Source organism: Moschus berezovskii, chromosome 10 (assembly GCF_049115385.1).
Source record: "Moschus berezovskii isolate FMDL1 chromosome 10, NW_MosBer_1.0, whole genome shotgun sequence".
In the NCBI taxonomy this organism is placed as follows: Eukaryota; Metazoa; Chordata; class Mammalia; order Artiodactyla; family Moschidae; genus Moschus; species Moschus berezovskii.
Window position 1 is genome coordinate 21942505 of NC_142469.1, and position 25549 is coordinate 21968053.

Sequence of the window (25549 nt, forward strand, 5' to 3'; positions counted from 1 at the left end):
TTCAATGCATTTAAATTAACTTCATTTCCCATAATATATTTGATTTTCCTTATAAGCCATTGCTAGTTTAAAACAGGTACTCAGCATTCTCCACTGAGATTATGTGCTGATCACATTCCTGATGTTTTTGATTGTAACTCATCTAGGAGCAATGCCAATACAATAACACTCTTACAGTATAAATACATCCCACTGTATTGTCATTATTCACATATGTAATTCCACCTTGAATCTGTGACGTTTAAAGTATACTGAAGCCATGTGCTAAGTCGCTGCTGCTGGTGCTGCTGCTAAGTCGCTTTAGTCGTGTCTGACTCTGTGCAACCCCATAGACGGCAGCCCACAGGCTCCTCTGTCCCTGGGATTCTGCAGGCAAGAACACTGGAGTGGGTTGCCATTTCCTTCTCCAGTGCATGCATGCATGCTAAATCGCTTCAGTCGTGTTCGACTCTGTGCGACCCCATGGACAGCAGCCCACCAGGCTCCTCTGTCCACGGAATTCTCCAGGCAAGAGTACTGGAGTGGGTTGCCATTTCCTTCTCCAGCTAAGTCACTAGTTGTGTCCAACTCTAACACCCTGTGGACTGTAGCCCACCAAGCTCCTTTGTCCACAGAATTTCCCAGGCAAGAATACTGGAGTGGGTTGCCATTTCCTTCTCCAATATGAAGCCATGCTTCTTGTCATTGTTGTATAATTTCCATCTCAGCATGTATACACACTGATAGAGTTGGCAGTATCTGTTGAGATGTTCTTTGAAAGAGAGAATGGAAGGCTAGATCCTCTGTTTCTGTACTCCTTTCTTTACATTTGTCGTAAGGTAGAGACTTTCATCAGCTCTACATACCAAAGCTTTCCTTAGGACCACCTAGCACTTTGGTAATAGATGCATTTCCCCAACAGCTTCTCAGCACAAAGGTAATGAAAAAAGTCAAACCAGATTAACTTTTTTATAGTTTGAAGTCTAGTCCCTTCTAAGTTTTCTGCATTCCATATGGATCTTTCATTTTTTAAAAATTCGCTAGAGTACCTTCAGGTAAAAATTGTAGTTATTATAATCATAGTTACAGTTATACAAGTACTTCATGTAGTAGTAGAAATACCCACTAAATTTATATATATATTTAGTAAAAATCAACTAGAAGGCAGTAAAACATTTAAAATGTTTTTAAACAATATCACATGATTGTAGCATTATTGCTTTTTCTTTTATTCAAAGATTGTTTCTATTATGCCATTTCCTTGTTCTTAAAAGTAACTTACCAAATTCATGATAATAAAAAGGGTAATTTTACCGTATGTCAAATTATGTCTCAAAAAATCTGATTTTTACAGTTAATGTAATACATCACATTAACAGATTGAAAAATAAAAACCATATGATTATTTCAATAGATGCAGAGAATGCCTTTGACAAAATTCAACATCCATTTATGATAAAAACCCTCCAGAAAGCAAGAATAGAAGGAACATACCTCAACATAATAAAGCTATATATGACAAACCCGCAGCAAACATTATCCTCAATAGTGAAAAATTGAAAGCATTTCCCCTAAAGTCAGGAACAAGACAAGGGTGCCCACTCTCACTACTACTATTCAACATAGTTTTGGAAGTTTTGGCCACAGCAATCAGAGCAGAAAAAGAAATAAAAGGAATCCAAATTGGAAAAGAAGAAGTAAAAGTCTTCACTGTTTGCAGGTGACATGAATCCTCTGCATAGAAAACCCTAAAGACTCCCAACAGAAAATTGCTAGAGCTAATCAATAAATATAGGAAAGTTGCAGGATATCAAATTAACACACAGAAATCTCTTGCATTCCTATACACTAATAATGAGAAAATAGAGAAATTAAGGAAACTATTCCATTCACTGTTGCAACAAAAAGAATAAAATACTTAGGAATATATCTACCTAAAGAAACAAAAGACCTATACGTAGAAAACTATAAAACACTGGTGAAAGAAATCAGAGGACACTAATAGATGGAGAAATATACCATGTACATGGATCAGAAGAATCAATATAGTGAAAATGAGTATATTACCCAAACTAACCTATAGATTCAATGCAATCCCTATCAAGCTACCAACAGTATTTTTCACAGAGCTAGAACAAATAATTTCACAATTTGTATGGAAATACAAAAAAACCTCGAATAGCCAAAGCAATCTTGAGAAGGAAGAATGGAACTGGAGGACTCAACATGCCGGACTTCAGGCTGTACTACAAAGCCACAGTCATCAAGACAGTATGGTACTGGCACAAAGAAATATAGATCAATGGAACAAAATAGAAAGCCCAGAGATAAATCCACACACCTATGGACACCTTATCTTTGACAAAGGAAGCAAGAATATTCAATGGAGAAAAAACAATTTCTTTAACAAGTGGTGCTGGGAAAACTGGTCAGCCACTTGTAAAAGAATGAAACTAGAACACTTCCTAACACCATACACAAAAGTAAACTCAAAATGGATTAAAGATCTAAATGTAAGACCAGAAACTATAAAACTCCTAGAGGAGAACATAGGCAAAACACTGTCCTACATAAATCACAGCAGGATCCTCCATGACCCACCTCCCAGAATATTGGAAATAAAAGCAAAAATAAACAAATGGGACCTAATTAAAATTAAAAGCTTCTGCACAGCAAAGGAAACTATAAGCAAGGTGAAAAGACAGCCTTCAGAATGGGAGAAAATAATAGCAAATGAAGCAACTGACAAAGAATTAATCTCAAAAGTATACAAGCAACTCCTGCAGCTCAATTCCAGAAAAATAAATGACCCAATCAAAAATTGGGCCAAAGAACTAAACAGACATTTCTCCAAAGAAGACATACAGATGACTAACAAACACATGAAAAGATGCTCAACATCACACATTATCAGAGAAATGCAAATCAAAATGAGATACCATTTCACGCTGTCCAAAAGTCTACAAGCAATAAATGCTGGAGAGGGTGTGGAGAAAAGGGAACCCTCTTACACTCTTGGTGGGAATGCAATCTAGTACAGCCACTATGAAGAACAGTGTGGAGATTCCTTAAAAACCTGGACATAGACCTGCCATACAACCCAGCAATCCCACTCCTGGGCATACACACCAAGGAAACCAGAATTGAAAGAGACACGTGTACCCCAATGTTCATCACAGCACTGTTTACAATAGCCAGGACATGGAAGCAACCTAGATGTCCATCAGCAGATGAATGGATAAGAAACACAATGGAGTATTACTCAGCCATTAAAAAGAATACATTTGAATCAGTTCTAATGAGGTGGATGAAACTGGAGCCTATTATACAGAGTGAAGTAAGCCAGAAAGAAAATCACCAATACAGTATACTAACGCATATATATGGCATTTAGGAAGATGGTAACGATAACCCTGTATACAAGACAGCAAAAGAGACACAGGTGTATAGAACAGTCTTTTGGACTCTGTGGGAGACGGCGAGGGTGGGATGATTTGGGAGAATGGCATTGAAACATGTATATTATCATATGTGAAACGAATCGCCAGTCCAAGTTCAATGCATGATACAGGATGCTCGGGGCTGGTGCACAGGGATGACCCAGAGGGATGGGATGGGGAGGGAGGTGGGAGGGGAGTTCAAGATGGGTACACATGTATACCTGGGGCGGATTCATGTCAATGTATGGCAAAACCAATACAATATTGTAAAGTAGTTAGCCTCCAATTAAAACTAAAACAATAAAAAACATTTTTTTAATCTGATTTTTAAAGAAGAGATGGTGGTTAGTTTATTTTTAAAAAACAAAAGAACAAGAAACGTAGTGCTCACTTTGCTGCATACCAGTCTCTGACAATATTGAGATAAAATGTCCATGAGAACACATACATTCTTTGTCTTGTGTTTCCAAACTTTCCTGTGTTGTTGTGAAGCTTCACTTAACCTTTGAAAGCAAGTTCTGATAAACTGATTTAATTCAATCATTGGTGACACATATTGAAAATAGGGGTAAAAAAGGGATAAATGTGTCGAAGCTTTTAATTTCTTTACATGCAACCCTGTTTTGTTGTGCTTTTTGAGTCAATCAGTGAATTTATCTGAGGCCAGTCAAATTTAGCTTTCCGTTTACAAACAAAAGTATTAGAAAGGATCTGGTCACTTATGAGTCCACCCCATTATTGTCACTAGTCTTGGACTTTGTATCCAGTGCTCTTAAAAATATATCTTCTTTTCTTACTACTTTGGCAAACTGATCAAAGCGTAACTAAGCAGCCTCTAGGAGAGTCTTTTCTGGTCTGGGTGGTCATTGAGTCTATTCCAGCAAATCCGGTACCTCCCTTCTGTCTGGTTAGGCAGGTTTTGATGCTGTCTTGGATAATCTTTAAAGTCCTAAAGAAAAAGATTTCTTGTTGATTTTATCCCCACTGGCTGTTTGGACATGTGTTTGCCATAAATAATGGCTATCTGAATCTCTGTTTCTAATATATACCAGACATTTTACTAGCTCCTGTTTCTTCTGCTCATGCTCTGTCTGAATTATGTGGTAGGGGTGGCCTCACTTAGTGAAGCAGTATATTGTCTCCTAATTCTACTTTCATGATTTCTCTTATTCGCTGTGCCTTCTCCTTCAGGAAGATAAGCATCAGACATTCAAGTGACCATAGACCTCATGAGGGCTTCTCTGTTGGCTCAACAGTAAAGAATCTGCCTGCCGGTGCAGGAAACGTGGGATCGATCCCTGGGTTGGGAATATCCCATGGAGAAGGAAATGGCAACCCCACTCGTTTTCTTGCCTAGAGAATGTCATGGACAGAGAAGCCTGGCGGGCTGTAGTCCATAGATTCACAAAAGTGTTGGACCCAACTTAGCTACTAAAAACAGCAGCAGACCTTATAGAACCAAACACGGTCTTTGAGATTTTATTTTTTTTTTTTTTGAACAGAGGAAAATTTATGCGTCGAACCTGGACTGGTCACTTATGATAATATACATGCTACAATTCCATTCTCTCCAATCATTCCACCTTCACCCTCTCCCACAGAGTCCCAAAGACTGTTCTATATACCTATGTCTCTTTTGCAGTCTCTTATACAGGGTTCAGGTTACCATTTTTCTAAATTCCATATATATGCGTTAATATACGGTATTGATGTTCTTCTTTCTGGCTTACTTCACTCTGTATAATTGGCTCCAATTTCATCCACCTCATTAAAACTGATTCAAATGCATTCTTTTTGATGGCTGAGAAATACTCCATTGTGTATATGTACCAAAGCTTTCTTATCCATTCATCTGCAGATGGACATCTAGGTTGCTTCCATGTCCTGGCTATTATAAACAGTGCTGCAATGAACACTGTTTAAATATAGACCTGATTTGGCCTTTGACTGCATGTGCCAGTCAGATGAGTCTGGTTGCATGGCCTTAAAGCAGTCTGAGGGGTGGGCCCTCTGCCGAGTAAGTTGTTTCAGAGATTGCCAGCATCACCCCCATCCCTCCTTTAAGCTCTCTGCCTCTCCCTGTGCCTCAGTGCATGCCTATCCACTGGACACTGAGGGCCCTGTGGCCGTAGCCCACCAGGTGTTTGCCCTGTGGTGACAATAACGTTCAGGTCATCTCTTCAAAAGAACCGAGGAGGCAGTGAGCCCGCAGGGTCATCATCCACGACTGGCTCACTTCCTGCCCTTCTGTATCTTCTCCACCGCAAGACTCAGCTCTCTTCAGAGCCCCCATAGCCCTTAGCACTGATCGCCAAAGAATCGATGCTTTTGAACTGTGGTGCTGGAAAAGACTCTTGAGAGTCCCTTGGACTGCACGGAGATCCAGCCAGTCCATCCTAAAGGAAACCAGTCCTGAATATTCACTGGAAGGACTGATGCTGAAACTGAAACTCCCAATACTTTGGCCACCTGATGGGAAGAACTGACTCATTTGAAAAGACCCTGATGCTGGGAAAGATTGAAGGTGGGAGGAGAAGGGGACGACAGAGGATGAGATGGTTGGATGGCATCACCGATTCAATGGACATGAGTTTGAGCTAGCTCCAAGAGTTGGTGATGGGCAGAGAGGTCTGGAGTGCTGCCGTCCGTGGGGTGGCAAAGAGTCGGACACGACTGAGCGACTGAACTGAACTGAACTGATAGCCCTTAGAGCAGGCACATACTCTGCATTGCCATTATTTTCTACTTCTTTGTCTCCGTGTGTGTGTGTGTGTGTGTGTGTGTGTGAGTCACTCAGTCGTGTCTTTGTCTCCCTAGATGCATACAAAGAGTTCTCCTGGTATAGATGGGGATCCAGTCCTATTCTTTGAATTCCCATACTTAGTGGGATCTGGCACATGAAGGTACCCAGTCCGTGTCTGCAGTAGAATTGAAGGCGAGAAGTGGAGTGTGAGGCAGACAGAAACATAATGTTGCAAAATGCCAAGCCTGCTTTCATTCCTGTCTGTGAGCCCTATTCTCTCACTTAACACATTCTTGTGGTAATAACAAAGTCATCTGACTTACACTACTTCGTCAATAACTACTGTGATGAAAGTCCAGACAAATAAATTATCTATTTGATTCTCAAAATGCTTGGAAGGCATTTCCAGCTGAGACTAAGTTAAACATTGTGGTATAAAATAGTGAAAAAGTTTCTCTGAGTGGAATGGTTGTTCATTGTTCAGTCTCTCAGTCCTTTACGACTGACTCTTTGCGACTCCATGGATTCTAGCACAACAGGTACCTCTGTCCTTCACCATCTCCCAGAGTTTACTCAGATTCCTATACATTGAGTCAGTGATCTTATCTAACCATCTCATCCTCTGCCGCCCCTTTCTCCTGTTGCCTTCAATCTTTCCCAGCCTCAGGGTCTTTTCAAATGAGTCAGCTCTTCATAACAATAATGGAGCTTAAGCTTCAGCCACTGCTGAGCAAATTTGGAAAGCTCAGCAGTGGCCACAGGATTGGAAAAGGTCAGTTTTCATTCCAATCCCAAAGAAAGACAATGCCAAAGAATGCTCAGACTACCACACAATTACACTCATCTCACACGCTAGTAAAGTCATGCTCAAAATTCTCTAAGCCAGGCTTCAGCAATATGTGAACCGTGAACTTCCACATGTTCAAGCTGGTTTTAGAAAAGGCAGAGGAACCAGAGATCAAATTGCCAACATCTGCTGGATCATGGAAAAAGCAAGAGAGTTCCAGAAAAACATCTATTTCTGCTTTATTGACTATGCCAAAGCCTTTGACTGTGTGGATCACAACAAACTGTGGAAAATTCTGAAAGAGATGGGACTACTAGAACACCTGACCTGCCTCTTGAGAAACCTAAATGCAGGTCAGGAAGCAACAGTTTGAACTGGACATGGAACGACAGACTGGTTCCAAATAGGAAAAGGAGTACCTCACGGTTGTATATTGTCACCCTGCTTGTTTAACTTATATGCAGAGTACATCATGAGGAACGCTGGGCTGGAAGAAGCACAAGCTGGATTCAAGACTTCTGGGAGAAATATCAATAACCTCAGATATGCAGATGACACCACCCTTATGGCAGAAAGTGAAGAGGAACTCAAAAGCCTCTTGATGAAAGTGAAAGAGGAGAGTGAAAAGGTTGGCTTGAAGCTCAACATTCAGAAAACGAAGATCATGGCATCTGGTCCCATCACTTCATGGGAAATAGATGGGGAAACAGTGGAGACAGGGTCAGACTTTATTTTTTTGGGCTCCAAAATCACTGCAGATGGTGACTGCAGCCATAAAATTAAAAGACGTTTACTCCTTGAAAGGAAAGTTATGACCAACCTAGATAGCATATTGAAAAGCAGAGACATTACTTTGCCAACAAAGGTCCACCTAGTCAAGGCCAAGGTTTTTCCCGTGGTCATGTATGGATGTGAGAGTTGGACTGTGAAGAAAGTTGATCATTGAAGAATTGATGCTGTTGAACTGTGGTGTTGGAGAAGACTCTTGAGAGTCTGTTGGACTGCAAGGATGTCCCACCAGTCCATCCTAAAGGAGATCAGTCGTGGGTATTCATTGGAAGGATTGATGCTAAAGCTGAAACTCCAATACTTTGGCCACCTCTTGCGAAGAGTTGACTCACTGGAAAAGACTCAGATGCTGGGAGGGATTGGGGGTGGGAGGAGAAGGGGACGATAGAAGATGAGATGGCTGGATGGCATCACCAACTCGATGTACATGAGTTTGAGTGAACTCCGGGAGTTGATGATGAACAGGGAGGCCTGGCGAGCTGTGATTCATGGGATTGCAAAGAGTTGGACACGACTGAGCGACTGAACTGAACTGAAGCTTCAGCCATCAGTCCTTCTAATGAATATTTAGGACTGATTTCCTCTAGGATTGACTGGTTTGATCTCCCTGATGTCCAGGGGACTCTCAAGAGTCTTCTCCAACACCACAATTTGAAAGCATGAATTTTTTTGGCTCTCAGCTTGCTTTGTGGTCTGACTCTCACATCCATTCATGACTACTGCAAAAACTTATACCTTTGACTGTATGGACCTTTGTGACAAAGTGATGTCTCTGCTTTTTAACACACTTCCTAGGTCTGTCATAGCTTTCTTTCTAAGGAGCAAACCTGTTTTAATTTCATGGCTGCAGTCACTGTCTCTGGTGACTTGAGAGCCCAGGAAAATAAAATCTGTCACTGCTTCCACTTTCTCCCCATCTGTTGCCATGAAGTGATGAGACTGGATGCCAGGATCTTAGTTTTTTGAATGTTGAGTTTTAAGCCAGCTTTTTCACTCTCTTCTTTCACCCTTATCAGCTGTGATTTTTCCAGTAGTCATGTATGGATGTGAGGGTTGGACTGTAACCAAGATTAAGCACAAAGAATTTATGCTTTTGAACTGTGGTGCTGGAAAGACTCTTGAGAGTCCCTTGGACTGCAAGGAGATCAAGGAGTCAATCTGAAAGGAAATCAACCCTGAAAATTCATTGAAAGGACTGATGCTGAAGCTGAAACTCCAATCCTTTGGTCTCCTGATGGGAAGAGTGGACTCATCGGAAAAGACCCTGATGTTGGAAAGATTGAGGGCAGGAGAAAAAGGGAACAACAGAGGATAAGATGGTTGGATGGCATCATGGACACAATAGACATAAGTTTAAGCACACTCCTAGAGGTAGTAAAGGACAGTGAAGCCTGGCGTGCTGACGAGGTCACAAGAGTCAGACTCCTCTTAGTGACTGAACAACAACAAAACTTGGACAGTCTGATCCATCTCACACAAGTCAAATAACTGGACCTTTTTTATATTTCCTTTAAAATGCCATGCTTAACCCAAACATACTCCTCTTCCCCAGTCCTTCTAATATCAGAAAGATGTTAAAATAATTGTCCTACATTTAGGGATCTCGTTATGGACATGACTAAGTGACTAACACTTATGATGCTTCTGTGCTAAAAGGAATTGTCTGCTGGCTGACTGCTGTCTATGAAGGGTTTTCTTGGTAGAGGAAAGAAGATAAATGTGCATCGTCAGGTTCTTACACACCTCTACAGGAATAGTCCACAGTGAGTTCGAAATGCTCCCAACAGTTGACCATGGTACAGTACTTGAGTCATACCAGTAGCTTTCCTCTAGGTTTAGAGAACCTTATGGATAAGGTGATATCTTTTTCACTTTGCATAAAAACATAATGGTAATGATGATAATAGGTAATACTTATTTGAAAGTTTGTGTTCCTGTGCTGTGTCTTTAATATTGAGCCTCAAGAAACAGATTTCAGAGAAGTAGGTAAAGCTGGTTAATGAAAAAACCATCATTTTTTAAACAAGGCTAATTAAGACAGATTTTTAATTCTGTCATATGTATCCCTTTAATTGGTATCTTTATGTATACATGTTTCACACTATTAAACTACTTCCTATTGGAAACATGGCAAAATGTCAAGATCCCAAGTGCTAGCCCTTTTAATAGTTTAGAACTTTTAGTCTAAGTTACCCACAAATTAGACCTAAGCCCCTTGGAACCAATCTCTGGAATGCAGCGTTTTAGGCAGATTAGCTATGCCATTATCTGGATAAAGCAAGATGGATTAATGCCCATTGAATCCTTTTTATTCTTTCTGACTTGGCACTTTGATCAAAAGGTCATTTACCAGTCTATACCCTTCACTCCCTTTGAGCCTTGGCTCACAGTTCATCTCTAAGAAATCTTCCCTAATTAACTACTCAGCTCTGATCAGCCTTTGCCTTCTGTTCCCTCAGTATGGATCTGGCACCAAGGTTGTAGGATTCTGTTGCAGACAGAAGTTCATTGAGTGTGTGTGTGTCATATGTGTATGTGTATTCTGCACGTAGTTCTTCTGTGTTCTCAGGCACTCTTGGTAGCTGGGCCATGTGCAGTATTGTGCTGGGCTCTCTCACTGCCTTTTCCTGTGCTTCAGAAGCTAAAGCTGCATAGTAAATAGCTGACAGAGAGTTAACTGCATCTTCCTTAGCTCCGTGACTGAAATCTACTGCCTTCTCATAGTTAAAAAAGGCTGAGCTTTTAAAACTTAGGGGTATGTTTTTCACTTAATCATCATGGTGACAACTGACCTTTTCCTTTATAGTATTGTGTTGAATTCATTCTCTTAGAGACTACTTATTATAATTGTTATCTTACTTATTGCCTCTGTCTAATAAAATCTGGAATGTGGGATGCGGAGCCAATGGCATATTATATTCCGTGAACATTTAATGTAACATTTAGATTAGGCACCTAGACTCTTTGATTTGGTTCCTGCCCTGTAATGATCCAGTTTTCTCCTTCATCTCTTGCATTTGTAGCAATTAGAATAATATCATGTTGTGTTTTCATCCTTTCAATAGCTGCATGCTTATTTCTGAAAGTGTCAGGCTGTACTTCTGCGTGCTCTTGGCTGGCCCACATAAATTATCAAACTGTTGAATGTAATGAACTGTTACATTCTCAGTTTTCAGCAGTAAACTGTGAGCCACACCTCAATGTACAGTAACTTTTGTTATGTGATCGGCTGCCAAGGAGTGCCAAGCTTTGTCCCTTTAGGCATCTCTGTCCTTCTGTGTCAGAGACAGCAGGCAGCACCTTTCTAAGACAAAGGAAATTTAATTTCCTTCCTGCCTAGATGAGGTCTCAAGGTTATGATTTTAAAAGACCAAAACAGAAGAAGGAAACCCCAGCACAGTGCAGCAAGATACAGTCATCCCTCATGGGTAAATTGAGCTGCACAGTGCCTTCTAGAATCTGGCCTTTTCTACTGATCCATGGGCAGCCTTCATCCTCATGTTCACAAGAAGGCTGCTGAACCTCCAAGTATTGCACCTTTTCTTCTAAGCAGGAACAGTGGTGAAGAGAGAAGGCAAAAGGGCATTCCACTGGGTTTTCTTGCTATTAAAGAGCTTTACCAGAAGCCCTACCCAATCACTTATATTTACATCTGTTTGACCAGAATTAGCCTTAAGAGAGACTGGAAAATAGACATTTTTAGTTGATCCATTGCCATTCTGAACAAAACTGAGGTTCTGTTGATGAAAAAGGAGGGAGAAATGGAAAGAGGGTAAACATGTAGATATGTCTACTTAAAAGATAATAAGTGTTTACAAAAATGTCAAGTTAACCTAGGCTGAATTTCAACTGAAACAACAGTTAGGAAACAGGCACCATTTGTCTGTAGCATGAATTTCATAATGTAAGTGTTGAGGTGAAATTTTGCAGCATGTAAAGAAATGTTAACATTTCTTTACTACCCAAATAAATGTTAGTATACTTTGACTTTCACAGGCCCAACTCAGAAATAGAAAAATAGATGTAAGACATGTTTAATTCTGAAAGTAACCTACAAAAATATATGATGATTTTCCTACCAGAGAAGTATTTCCTCTTCTGAAGGCCCCCTAGTTTATAAAATAGGAGAGTAATAAGTAGTCATGGGACTATAGAAGCTGCCTCTTCATTTTCCTTCAGTTCTAAAAGACCGAGATAGACAGATAAGCTGATCACCTTCTGTTGAATGTACGGAGCCAGTGTGCTTGTGTTCTGGATTTCATTCTGCCTTCGTGGTATGTGTTCAGGCAAAGCACTTCAGCATTTTCCAGGTGACTATATTTTACCTCTGTTGGCGATTTTCCTGCACTAGTGTGGTTCAGTCTAATTTGACACCAAGAATGTAAAAATTACCCCAAAATACAGTAGAAGGATATCAACTGTCATGTTAATACCATTAATTTTACTTTTTATTCAACTTATGCACTAATTCAGAAAGCTTCTGAACATATGATTAGGCAGAGTGAGCAGCGGCCAGTGTGATAAAATTTGGGAACTATAGGAAAGACCTCCCCTCACAGACATGCCACCTTAGTCATGTTGATCTGGAGAGATACTGTGGCTTACAAGTTAAATGTATACTGTCTCCAAGGAGAGGAGTTAATTTCAAGTTAGTGTTTTCTGAGACGTAAATATCTTGGAGCAAAAGAGTTCATCCTCTTAATTATTACAAGAATGAGCATTTAGGGTAAAAGTGGAACCCAAAGCAGACAAATTCTGGTAAAAGTCTACAACATCATAGAAAAGTGGGACACTTCAGGGGACCCCAGCCCACCTTGAAGCAGAGCTAACTGTGCCCAAAGAGAGAGTCTCAGAGCAAGTAGAAAGGAACCAAGACACACTCTGCCTGCTTTACACCCTTAAAACTCCTGGAAGAAACCTAGGAAGTGAGCTCCCTGACATTAGTCTTGGCAGTTATTTTCTGAGGTTCGTACCAGAATCAGAAATCATCATGGGGCAAGCTTCAGCACAGCAAAGAAAATCAACAAAGAGGAAATGTTTGCAAATCATATTGTTGTTGTTCAGTCATTAGGTAGTTTCTGACTCCTTGTGAACTGTAGCACGCCAGGCTTCTCTGCCTTTCACTGTTTCCCAGAGTTTGCTCAAGCTCATGTCCATTGAGTCAGTGATGCCATTCAGCCGTCTCATCCTCTGTCACCCCCTTCTCTTCCCGCCCCCAGTCTTTCCCAGCATCAGGGTCCTTTCCAGTGAGTCGACTCTTCACATGAGCTGGCCAAAGTATTGGAGCTTCAACATCAGTCCTTCCAGTGGAGCGAAGTGAAGTCTTGCTCAGTCGTGTCCAACTCTTAGCAACCCCATGGACTGTAGCTGACCAGGATCCTCCATCCATGGGATTTTCCAGGAAAGAATACTGGAGTGGGTTGCTATTTCCTTCTCCAGGAGATCTTCTCGACCCAGGAATTAAACCCAGGTCTCCCGCATTGTAGGCAGACGCTTTACCGTCTGAGGCACCAGGGAAACTGGCGGCTTCCAATGAATATACCTGTTAAGAGGCTAATATCCAAAATATATAAAGAGTTTATATATCTCAGTAGCAAAAAGCAGTTCAACTAAAAATTAGGAGAAGAGCTGAATAGACATTTTTCCAAAGACATAAACATGGCCAACAGGTACATGAGAAGATACTCAACATCTCTAATCATCAGAAAAATGAAACTTAAAACCATAGTGAGATATCACCTTACACTTGTTTGAATGGTTATTCAGTTCAGTTGAGTTCAGTTGCTCAGTCATGTCCGACTCTTTACAACCCCATGAACCACAGCATGCCCAGGCCTCCCTGTCCATCACCAACTCCCGGAGTATAAAAAGACAAATGATGGTGAGGATGTGGAGAAAAAGGGAACCCTTGTGCACAGCTGGTGTGAATCTAAACTGGTATAGCCACTATGGAAAACAATGTGGAGTTTCCTCAAAAACTTAAAAATAGAACTACTATATGATCCAACAGTTCCCACTCCTGAGTATTAGTGTTAACTAACTTGAAACACTAATTTTAAAAGTTATGTGCACCCCTATGTGCATTGCAGCATTATTTACAATAGCCAAATAACCAAAACATGGAAACAACCTAAATGCCATCCATGGATGAATAAATAAAAAAAGATTGGGTACATATACTTGTATGAAATTGACTGTTCAATTCAGTTCAGTCGCTCAGTCGTGTCCGACTCTTTGCAACCCCATGAATCACAGCATGCCAGGCTTCCCTGTCCATCACCAACTCAGGGAGTTCACTCAAACTTACGTCCATCGAGTTGATGATGCCATCCAGCCATCTCATTCTCTGTCGTCCCCATCTCCTCCCTCTCCCAATCCCTCCCAGCATCTGAGTCTTTTCCAGTGAGTCAACTCTTCACATGAGGTGGCCAAAGTATTGGAGTTTCAGCTTTAGCATCAGTCCTTCCAATGAATACCCAGGATTGATCTCCTTTAGGATGGACTGGTTGGATCTCCTTGCAGTCCAAGGGACTCTCAAGAATCTTCTCCAGCACCACAGTTCAAAAGCATCAATTCTTTGGCGATCAGCTGTCTTCCCAGTCCAACTCTCACATCCAAACATGATAGGAAAAACCATAGCCCTGACTAGACGGATCTTGGTTGGCAAAGTAATGTCTCTGCTTTTTAATATGCTATCTACGTTGGTCATAACTTTCCTTCCAAGGAGTAAGTGTCTTTTAATTTCATGGCTGCAATCATCATCCGCAGTGATTCAGGCATAAAGAAGAATGGAATTTTTCCGTTCGCAACAACATAGATGGACCTTAGGCATTATGCTAAGTGAAATAAGTCAAATAGTAAAAGATAAACACTGTATCGTCCCTGTTATATGTAGAACCAAAAAACAGACAAACAACTGAGCTCCGAATACAGAACAGATTTGTAGTTTCCTGAGGTGAAGAGATATCCCACGTCCAAGGTAAGAGAAACCCAAGTAAGACGGTAGGCACTGAGAGAGATCATCAGAGGGCAGACAGACTGAAACCACAATACAGACTGCTAGCCAATCTGATCACATGGACCACAGCCTCAGTGAAACTAGGCCATGCTTTGTGGGGCCACCCAAGATGGACAGGTCATGGTGGAAAGGTCTGACAGAATGTGGTCCACTGGAGAAGGGAATGGCAAACCATTTTGGTATTCTTGCCTTGAGGACCCCATGAAAGTATGAAAAGGCAAAAAGATAGGATACTGAAATATGAACTCTGCAGGTCAGTAGGTGCCCAATATGCTACTGGAGATCAGTGGAGAAATAAATTCAGAAAGAATGAAGGGATGGAGCCAAAGCAAAAACAATACCCAGTTATGGATGGGACTGGTGATAGAAGCAAGGTCTGATGCTGTCAAGAGCAATATTGCATAGGAACCTGGAATGTTAGGTCCATGAATCAAGGCAAACTGGAAGTGGTCAAACAGAAGATAGCAAGAGTGAACATCAACATTCTCGGAATCAGCGAACTAAAACGGACTAGAATGGGTGAATTTAACTCAGATGACCATTGTATCTACTACTTTGGGCAGGAATCCCTTAGAAGAAATGGAGTAGCCATCATGGTCAACAAAAGAGTCCAAAATGCAGTACTTGGATGCAATCTCAAAAATGACGAAATGATCTCAGTCCGTTTCCAAGGCAAACCATTCAGTATTACAGTAATCCAAGTCTATGCCCCGAACAGTAACGCTGAAGAAGCTGATGTTGAACGGTTTTATGAAGACTTACAAGACCTTTTAGAACTAACACCCAAAAAAGATGTCCTTTTCATTATAGGGGACTGGAATGCAAAAGTAGGAAGTCAAGAAACACCTGGAGTAACAGGCAAATTTGGCCTTTGGAGTACAAAATGAAGCAGGGCAAAGGCTAATAGAGTTTTGCCAAGAGAACGCACTGGTCATAGCAAACACCCTCTTTCAACAACACAAGACTCTACACATGGACATCACCAGATGGCCAACACCAAAATCAGATTGATTATATTCTTTGCAGCCAAAGATGGAGAAGCTCTATACAGTCAGCAAAAATAAGACCAAGAGCGGACTGTGGCTCAGATCATGAATTCCTTATTTCCAGATTCAAAGAAAGTAGGAAACGCCACTAGACCATTCATGTATGACCTAAATCAAATCCCTTATGATTATACAGTCAGAGAAGGCAATGGCACCCCACTCCAGTACTCTTGCCTGGAAAATCCCATGGGCGAAAGGGCCTGGTAGGCTGCAGTCCATGTGGTCGCTAAGAGTCTGACACTACTGAGCGACTTCACTTTCACTTTTCACTTTCATGCATTGGAGAAGGAAATGGCAACCCACTCCAGTGTTCTTGCCTGGAGAATCCCAGGGACTTGAGAGCCTGGTGGGCTGCTGTCTATGGGGTCGCACAGAGTCGGACATGACTGAAGTGACTTAGCAGCAGCAGCATAATTATACAATAGAAGTGAGAACTAGATTTAAGGGACTAGATCTGATAGAGTGCCTGATGAACTATGGACAGAGGTTCGTGACATTGTACAGGAGTCAGGGATCAAGACCATCCTCAAGAAAAAGAAATGGAAAAAAGGAAAACCGCTGTCTGAGGAAGCCTTATGAATAGCAGTGAAATGAAGAGAAACAAAAAGCAAAGGAGAAAAAGAAAGATATTCCCATTTGAATGCAGAGTTCCAAAGAATAGCAAGGAGAGATAAGAAAGCCTTTCTCAGCAATCAATGCAAAGAAATAGAGGAAAACAATAGAATGGAAAAGACTAGAGATCTCTTCAAGAATATTAGAGATACCAAGGGAACATTTCATGTAAAGATGGACTCGATAAAGGACAGAATTGACCAACCTAGATAGCATATTAAAAAGCAGAGACATTCCTTTGCCAACAAAGGTCCGTCTAGTCAAGGCTATGGTTTTTCACATGGTCATGTATGGATGTGAGAGTTGGACTGTGAAGAAAGCTGATCACCGAAGAATTGATGCTTTAGATCTGTGGTGCTGGAGAAGACTCTTGAGAGTCCCTTGGACTGCAAGGAAATCCAACCGGTCCATTCTAAAGGAGATCAATCCTGGGTGTTCATTGGAAGGACTGATGCTAAAGCTGAAACTCCAATACTTTGGCCACCTCATGCTTCAAGTTGACTCACTGAAAAAGAGTCTGATGCTAGGAAGAATTGGGGGTGGGTGGAGACGGGGACGACAGAGAATGAGATGGCTGGATGGCATCACCGACTCGATGGACATGAGTTTGAGTGAACTCCGGGAGTTGGTGATGGACTGGGAGGCCTGGCGTGCTGTGATTCATGGGGTCGCAAAGAGTCGGACACGACTGAGTGACTCAACTGAACTGAACTGAACAGAAGCAGAACATATTAAGAAGAGGTGTTGAGAATACACAGAAGAACTGTACAGAAAAGATCTTCACGACCCAGATAATCATGATGGAGTGATCACTCACTTAGAGCCAGACATCCTGGAACGTGAAGTCAAATGGGCCTTAGAAAGCATCACTACCAACAAAGCTAGGGGAGGTTATGGAATCCCAGCTGAGCTATTTCAAATCTTAAAAGATTGTGTAAATGTGCTGCACTCCGTATGTCAGCAATTTTGGAAAACTCAGCAGTGGCCACAGGACTGGAAACGGTCAGTTTTCATTCCAATCCTAAAGAAAGGAAATGCCAAAGAATGATCAAACTATTGCTCAGTTGAACTCATCTCACATGCTAGTAAAGTAATGCTCAAAATTCTTCAAGCCAGGATTCAGCAATACATGAAGCATGAACTTCCAGGTGTTCAAGCTGGTTTTAGAAAAGGCAGAGGAACAAGAGATCAAATTTTCAACATCCATTGGATCATCAGGAAAGCAAGAGAGTTCAAGAAAAACATCTATTTCTGCTTCATTGACTAAACCAAAGCCTTTGACTGTGTGGATCACAATAAACTGTGGAAAATTCTTCAAGAGATGGGAATACCAGACCACCTGACCTGCCTCTTGAGAAATCTGTATGCAGGTCAGAAGGCAACAGTTAGATCTGGACATGGAAAGACTGGTTCCAGATAGGAAAAGGAGTACGTCAAGGCTGTATATTGTCACCCTGCTTATTTAACTTATATGCAGGGTACATCATGAGGAACCCTTGGCTGGAAGAAGCACAAGCTGGAATCAAAATTGCCGGGAGAAATATCAGTAACCTCAGATATGCAGATGACACCACCCTTATGGCAGAAAGTGAAGAAGAACTAAAGAGCCTCTTGATGAAAGTGAAAGAGGAGAGTGAAAAAGTTGGCTTACAGTGCAACATTCAGAAAACTAAGATCATGGCATCCGGTCCCATCACTTCATAGCAAATAGATGCGGAAACAGTGGAAACAGTGTCAGACTTTATTTTTCTGGGCTCCAAAATCACTGCATATGGTGACTGCAGCCATGAAATTAAAAGACGCTTACACCTTGGAAGGAAAGTTATGACCAACCTAGACAGCATATTAAAAAGCAGAGACATTACTTTGCTGACAATCATCCATCTAGTCAAGGCTATGGTTTTTCCTGTAGACATGTGTGGATGTGATAGTTGGACTATAAAGAAAGCTGAGCTCTGAATAAGTGATGCTTTTGAACTGTGGTGTTGGATAAGACTCTTGAGAGTCCCTTGGACTGCAAGGAGATCCAACCAGTCCATCCTGCAGGAGATCAGTCCTGGATGTTCATTCAAAGGACTGATGTTGAAGCTGAATCTCCAATACTTTGGCCACCTGATGCAAAGAGCTGACTCATTGGAAAAGACCCTGATGCATGAAAGATTGAAGGCGGGAGCAGAAGGGGATAACAGGATGAGATGGTTGGATGGCATCACCAACTCGATGGACATCAGTTTGGGGAGGCTCCAGGAGTTGGTGATGGACAGGGAGGCCTGGCGTGCTTCAGTCCATGGGGTCGCAAAAAGTCAGACACAACTGAGCGACTGAACTGAACTGAGGTGAGATTCCAGTGCAGAATGGGTCAAGAGAGTTAAAGGTGCAGATTTCCAGTTGTACAATGAAAAAGGGTTGAATGCGATGTACAGCATGGTGAGTATAGTTAATAACCCTGTAATCCTTATTTCACAGTGGCTAGGAAAATCTAAAGCTGAAACTGCAATACTTTGGCCACCTCATGCGACGAGTTGACTCACTGGAAAAGTCTCTGATGCTGGGAAAGGTTGGGGGCGGGAGGAGAAGGGGACGACGGAGAATGAGATGGCTGGATGGCATCACCGACTCTGTGGACATGAGTTTGAGTGTACTCCGGGAGTTGGTGATGGACAGGGAGGCCTGGCGTGCTGTGATTCATGGGGTCGCGGAGAGTCGGACACGACTGAGCGACTGAACTGAACTGAACTGAGGAAAATCAATCTTGAAATTTACTAGGACAGGACACTTCTGTGACTGTGTGCTGGTGTTAACTGGACTTCTGTGGAAATCATTTTTCAGTATATACAAATATTGAATCAGTACGTTGTATACATGAAACTAATATGATGTTATGTAATTATACTTCAATTCAGAATAGAAAGTAGCAGTTATCTGTATATACTTGTTTCTTTATCAGACAGCCTTGTTGAAGATACATTCCTCTGGGCTCTAAAAGAATGTTTATTCATTTATATATTACTACAGTGGATGAATTTGCTGAATGTTTCCAGCATATTTCTTAATAAGCAAATGAGAAAGCCAGTTTATATCTTTACATGCTTCTTGTATTCCCTTATGTTCCATTTTCCTTTTAGCACTTTTTAGGGCTTCCTTTGATTTATCTCACTTTCAGCCATCTAAGCCAAATAATAATTTTTACAAGAAACATATACATTTTTTCTCACGACCATGTATCTGATTCAAATTTAATCATACTCCTTCTGGCTTGTTTAGCCTCAGGATGAGATTCATCTGGTTGCTTACAGGTCATAACCCTAAGTGCTTTAGAACTGTGTTATATTGATATTTTGAAACATGTTCCTAGTATCCAGCCAACAGAGATCCTGATACTATCATTAACAGAAGTATCAGGCTTTGGAAGTCTTTGGGGAGAGGTTGAATTCAACACACAAGACTTGGTATGTGTAAGACTCTTTGCCAAGTGTTCTCAAATTCATCTCAGTAACAAATTGTAGCAACAATATAGAGAAAGGTCTGGAACTTTGTAAAGGTAAGAAAAGAAACTCATGCACCAAGATCACAAAGTTTTTGGAAAATTTTTTCTCTTTTATTCTCTCCCAACCTCAATCAAAGGAACAGGAAGACAGAAGGTGTTAACTAAGTCAAGTGTTTTACTTTTTGTTTTAAAAAAAAATTTGATCCCTTTATTTGGCTTTTTCTGAGCTAAGCTACTGCAGTATTTTTTAAAAGGAGTTTGTGGTTTTTCTGTAGGTACAAGCCAATTATGATGTGGCACGCTATGAAAATATTTTCTCTGTGCTCTGGATTCTGGAGCAACTTCTTCAAAAGGAAAACAAAGAAGACAACACTTCAAGAATGGGGCATGAGGATCAAGAAATCAAGAAATTTCTTCAGAAGCATGATGAAACTGTTTTCAAACTCTCTGATACATTTCCTTTATTTACTTTTTATTTGTGGAGACTGGGCATTCTCTTGAACTCAGTAGAAATAGGAACTGTTGAAAATAACTCACTTCCTTAGCAGTTTACCAAATAATCAGAAACATACTAAAGTTGAATATATGAAGATCTTGTGCTTAAATATTTTCAAGAATATTTTTAAATGAGCATTTTAAATGGATCCCTAAAGACAATCATTAATTGAATTTAATAATCTTAAACGGTGTATATAAAGATTATGAGTCATATTTCTGTACTAAAATCAGCCAGTTTCAGTTGAGAATGCCCTCCCTTAGTCCTATGGAACTGTATATTGCAATATGTTACTCAATGCAGTCTAGCTCTGTTATTCTCTAAAATGGAACATTAATTGTCTTTCTTATTAAAAAATTGCATTTTAAAAGATTTTCATTTACAAGGTGCTAAAAAGGTAACAGAAGATGTCTTATGTTTTGTTACTTTGTCAACAGAACATTTAAAATAAGTGGTTATAAATAAGATTTTTCTCAACTTTTTTTCTTAGTTTCACTTATTCTCTATTGTCTTAGATGGGGTTCATGTAGAAACAGAAAAGTTGTTAGCATTTGTAAAGTTAATGGCCTTTAATTTCATATAATCAACATATTTGTCAAGTCCTTTTGAAAGTACTAATCATTTAAAATGTTCCATTTGTTTTTCAACAAATGTTTGTTTTGATTCTGTTGAGTATATAAAATATTCCTGTTACTGTTAAAATGTAGTTATTATATATAATTACGTCATTAAGGATATTTTCACAAATTCCAACATCAGTCTAGAAATATACTTTATATTTACTAAAATAAATAGTATATTTATACTTATTTAAAGTATTGGTTGGATTTCTCAGTTACACACTTATTAAAATTATAACCAACTTAATTAGCATACATTATATACTTTTGTGTAGTGCAGCTTAACAAATACAGCAAATATAAATTTGCTTTATTAATTATATGTGATATTGTTTCATAAGTTAATTACCTTTCCTGAATGTCATTGGTATTTTACCTGACACATATTTGTGGAGTTATTTCTATCTTTCTACAAAAGATAAAACCTTTTTTTTGTAATACTGAAACAAAATCTTATCAGTCAACTTGTTATATAACAAAGAACCACTAAGTCAATGGTATACAGCAATAAATGTTGCTTTCTCAGATGTCTGTGGGTCACGTGGGGGTCAGTTCATCTGCGCCTGCTGAAAACTCTGTGCCTTCAGCAGATCCCACTGGGTTAGGCTCTGTATTGTATACAGGGCTTTGTTTTCGTCCACATGTGCTTATTCTGGGTCCCAGGTGGAAGGAGAGAGAAGCAACTGCTCAGGAATTTCTGCTGTGTCAGTGGCAGGTGGGCGAGAGGAAAAGGGCTAGGCTGAGAAACTACACACTGTTACTTCCCCCCCCCCCTACATGTATGGACCGGGTATATCAAAGGGTCAAGCCCAAAGGAAAAGGACAGACAAGTACCTTCCACCTTGAGTTGGAAAATTTGCAAAGTTACATGGCAGTGGGCACTGGATCCATGAGAAGGTGGAGAATTAGGGCAAATAATTTGTTCCACCTCACATACTAGCTGAACATAAGAGGGATATTTTAGTATTGAATTCCTGGGAATAACTCTGAAGATCTGTATAAATCCCATGACATCACCCCATCCTCTCTCTTCCGTAATAATTAGAAGAGGTTGGTAAATACGTAAGCAACAGCAGTGTCTTTTTTCCCACAGACAGCCAACATGATTATTACAGGGAAGAACAAAAATCTGACTCCCTGTTGGGATGGTTCTCTTACTTTAATCTTTGCTTCCTTTTGCTTTTGTTCAGTGAAAGGATACTATGTATACATAATGACCTGCCTCAATGAACCCTGCCCTTCTGTCTGAATATTAAACCAAAGTAACTTTGTTTCAGGAAACATCCTGACCCTGTCCACTTGTGGATGGCTACAGGAGGGAAGAAATTAACATATCCATTCCTTCTGTGAGTCTGGCCATTCCAGGATATATTTCCAAGACTTGTGACCTTTTTACTTTACTTCCTCACCCTGCTCTCTCTCTGACTCTATAAAAGAACCTGACATTCAGACCCCAATAAGATGGTTATGCTGAGACATTAATCTGCCATCTTCTCGGTGTGCCAGCTTTCCAAATAAAGTCATTATTCCTTTCCCCAACACCTCATCCCCAACTTATTTGCCTGTCCTGTGGCAAGCAGAGTGAGCTTAAACTCAGTAACATAATGACCCCAAGAATAATTCCACTAGTCTTCAGAGCTTCATGGTCTGAAAAGTAGCCTAAAAAAGCATATTTATTACAAAACAAGAGATAAGATTTGGGGGTCATCATCAATGTACAATATGGAGATACATTTGACTTCTATTTGGTATTGGGCTTCCCTGGTGCCTGAGTTGGTAAAGAGTCAGCCTGCAATGTGGGAGACCTGTGTTCAGTCCCAGGGTTGGGAAGATACACTGGAGAAGGGAATGGTGACCCACTCCAGTATTCTTGCAGGGAGAATTCAATGCACAGAGGAGCCTGGTGGGTTACACTCAATGGGGTCAAAAAGAGTCGGACAGGACTGAGTGACTAAAACTTTTCACTTTTATGTAAACACAACTTCACTCATTTCTACAATACTTAATTCTTCATTATCCTGTGTTTCCATCTGTAACACTGTTAATTGTGCACTGTATTTATTTCAGCTCAGTTCAGTCACTCAGTCGAGTCTGATTCTTTGCGACCCTATGAATCACAGCACGGCAGGCATCCCTATCCATCACCAACTCCTGGAGTTCACTCAAACTCATGTCTGAGTAGGTGATGCCATCCAGCCATCTCTTTCTCTGTTGTCCCCTTCTCCGCCTACCCCCAATCCCTTCCAGCATCAGAGTCTTTTCCAATGAGTCAACACTTCGCATGAGGTGGCCAAAGTATTGGAGTTTCAGATTTAGCATCAGACCTTCCAATGAATACCCAGGACTGATCTTTAGAATGGACTGGTTGGATTCCTTGCAAACCAAGCGATTCTCAAGAGTCTTCTCCAACAGCACAGTTCAAAACCATCAATTCTTCGGCAATCAGCTTTCTTCACAGTCCAACTCTCACATCCATACATGACCACTAGAAAAATCATAGCCTTGACTAGACGAACATTGGTTGGCAAAGTAACGTCTCTGCTTTTTAATATGCTATCTAGGTTGGTCATAACTTTCCTTCCAAGGAGTAAGGGTCTTTTAATTTCATGGCTGCAATCACCATCTGCAGTGATTTTGGAGCCCAGAAAAATAAAGTCTGACACTGTTTCCACTATTTCCCCATCTATTTCCCATGAAGTGATCGGACCAGATGCCATGATCTTAGTTTTCTGAATGTTGAGCTTCAAGCCAACTTTTTCACTCTCCTCTTTCACTTTCATCAAGAGGCTTTTGAGTTCCTCTTCACTTTCTGCCATAAGGGTGGTGTCATCTGCATATCTGAGGTTATTGATATTTCTCCTGGCAATCTTGATCACAGCCTGTGCTTCTTCCAGCCCAGCGTTCCTCATGATGTACTCTGCATATAAGTTAAATAAGCAGGGTGACAATATACAACTGTGACGTACTCCTTTTCCTATTTGGAACCAGTCTGTTGTTCCATGGCCAGTTCTAACTGTTGCTTCCTGACCTGCATACAGGTTTCTCAAGAGGCAGGTCAGGTGGTCTGGTATTCCCATCTCTTGAAGAATTTTCCACAGTTTATTGTGATACACACAATCAAAGGCTTTGGCATAGTCAATAAAGCAGAAATAGATGTTTTTCTGGAACTCTCTTGCTTTTTCCATGATCCAGTGGTTGTTGGCAATTTGATCTCTGGTGCCTCTGCCTTTTCTAAAACCAGCTTGAACATCTGGAGGTTCACAGCTCACATATTGCTGAAGGCTGGCTTGAAGAATTTTGAGCATGACTTTACTAGGGTGTGAGGGATTGGAATGAAAACTGACCTTTTCCAGTCCTGTGGCTACTGCTGAGTTTTCCAAATTTGCTGGCATATTGAGTGCAGCACTTTCACAGCATCATCTTTCAGTATTTAAAATAGCTCCACTGGAATTCCATCACCTCCCCTAGTTTTGTTCATAGTGATGCTTTCTAAGGCACACTTGACTTCACATTCTAGAATGTCTGGCTCTAGGTCAGTGATTACACCATCGTGATTATCTTGGTCATGAAGATCTCTTTTGTACAGTTCTTCTGTGTATTCTTGCCACCTCTTCTTAATATCTTCTGCTTCTGATAGGTCCATACCATTTCTGTTCTTTATCAAGCCCATCTTTGCATGAAATGTTCCCTTGGTATCTCTAATTTTCCTGAAGAGATCTCTAGTCTTTCCCATTCTTTTGTGTTCCTCTATATCTTTGCATTGATCGTTGAGGAAGGCTTTCTTATCTCTCCTTGCTATTCTTTGGAACTCTGCATTCAGATGCTTATATCTTTCCTTTTCTCCTTTGCTTTTCGTCTCTCTTCTTTTCACAGCTATTTGTAAGGCCTCCTCAGACAGCCATTTTGCTCTTTTGCATTTCTTTTCCATGGGGATGGTCTTGGTCCCTGTCTCCTGTGCAATGTCACGAACCTCTGTCCATAGTTCACTAGGCACTCAATCTATCAGATCTAGTCCCTTAAATCTTTTTCTCACTTCCACTGTATAATCATAAGGGATTTTATTTAGGTCACACCTGAATGGTCTAGTGGTTTTCCCTACTTTCTTCAATTTCCATCTGAATTTGGCAATAAGGAGTTCATGATCTGAGCCACAGTCAGCTCCTGGTCTTGTTTTTGCTGACTATATAGAGCTTCTACATCTTTGGCTGCAAAGAATATAATCAATCTGATTTCGGTGTTGACCATCTGGTGATGTCCATGTGTAGAGTTTTCTCTTGTGTTTTTGAAAGAGGGTGTTTGCTATGACCAGTGCATTCTCCTGGCAAAACTCTATTAGCCTTTGCCCTGCATCATTCCATGCTCCAAGGCCAAATTTGCCTGTTACTCCAGGTGTTTCTTGACTTCCTACTTTTGCATTCCAGTCCCCTATAATGAAAAGGACATCTTTTTTGGGTGTTAGTTCTAAAAGGTCTTGTAGGTCTTCATAGAACCGTTCAACTTCAGCTTCTTCAATGTTACTGGTTGGATGTAGG

The 25549-nt window shown here is 40.7% G+C and overlaps 1 protein-coding gene across 1 annotated transcript in view; it reads left to right on the forward strand.

The window, feature by feature from the left end:
* MEI4 (meiotic double-stranded break formation protein 4) overlaps positions 1-20702 on the forward strand; it is a 252811-nt gene extending 232109 nt beyond the window's left edge. Inside the window, exon 6 of the mRNA XM_055433321.2 lies at positions 20177-20702. Coding sequence (XP_055289296.2) covers positions 20177-20446 — 270 coding nt within the window. The 3' untranslated portion in view covers positions 20447-20702. The remainder of the gene's footprint in view (positions 1-20176) is intronic.
* Positions 20703-25549: the final 4847 nt, after the last annotated feature.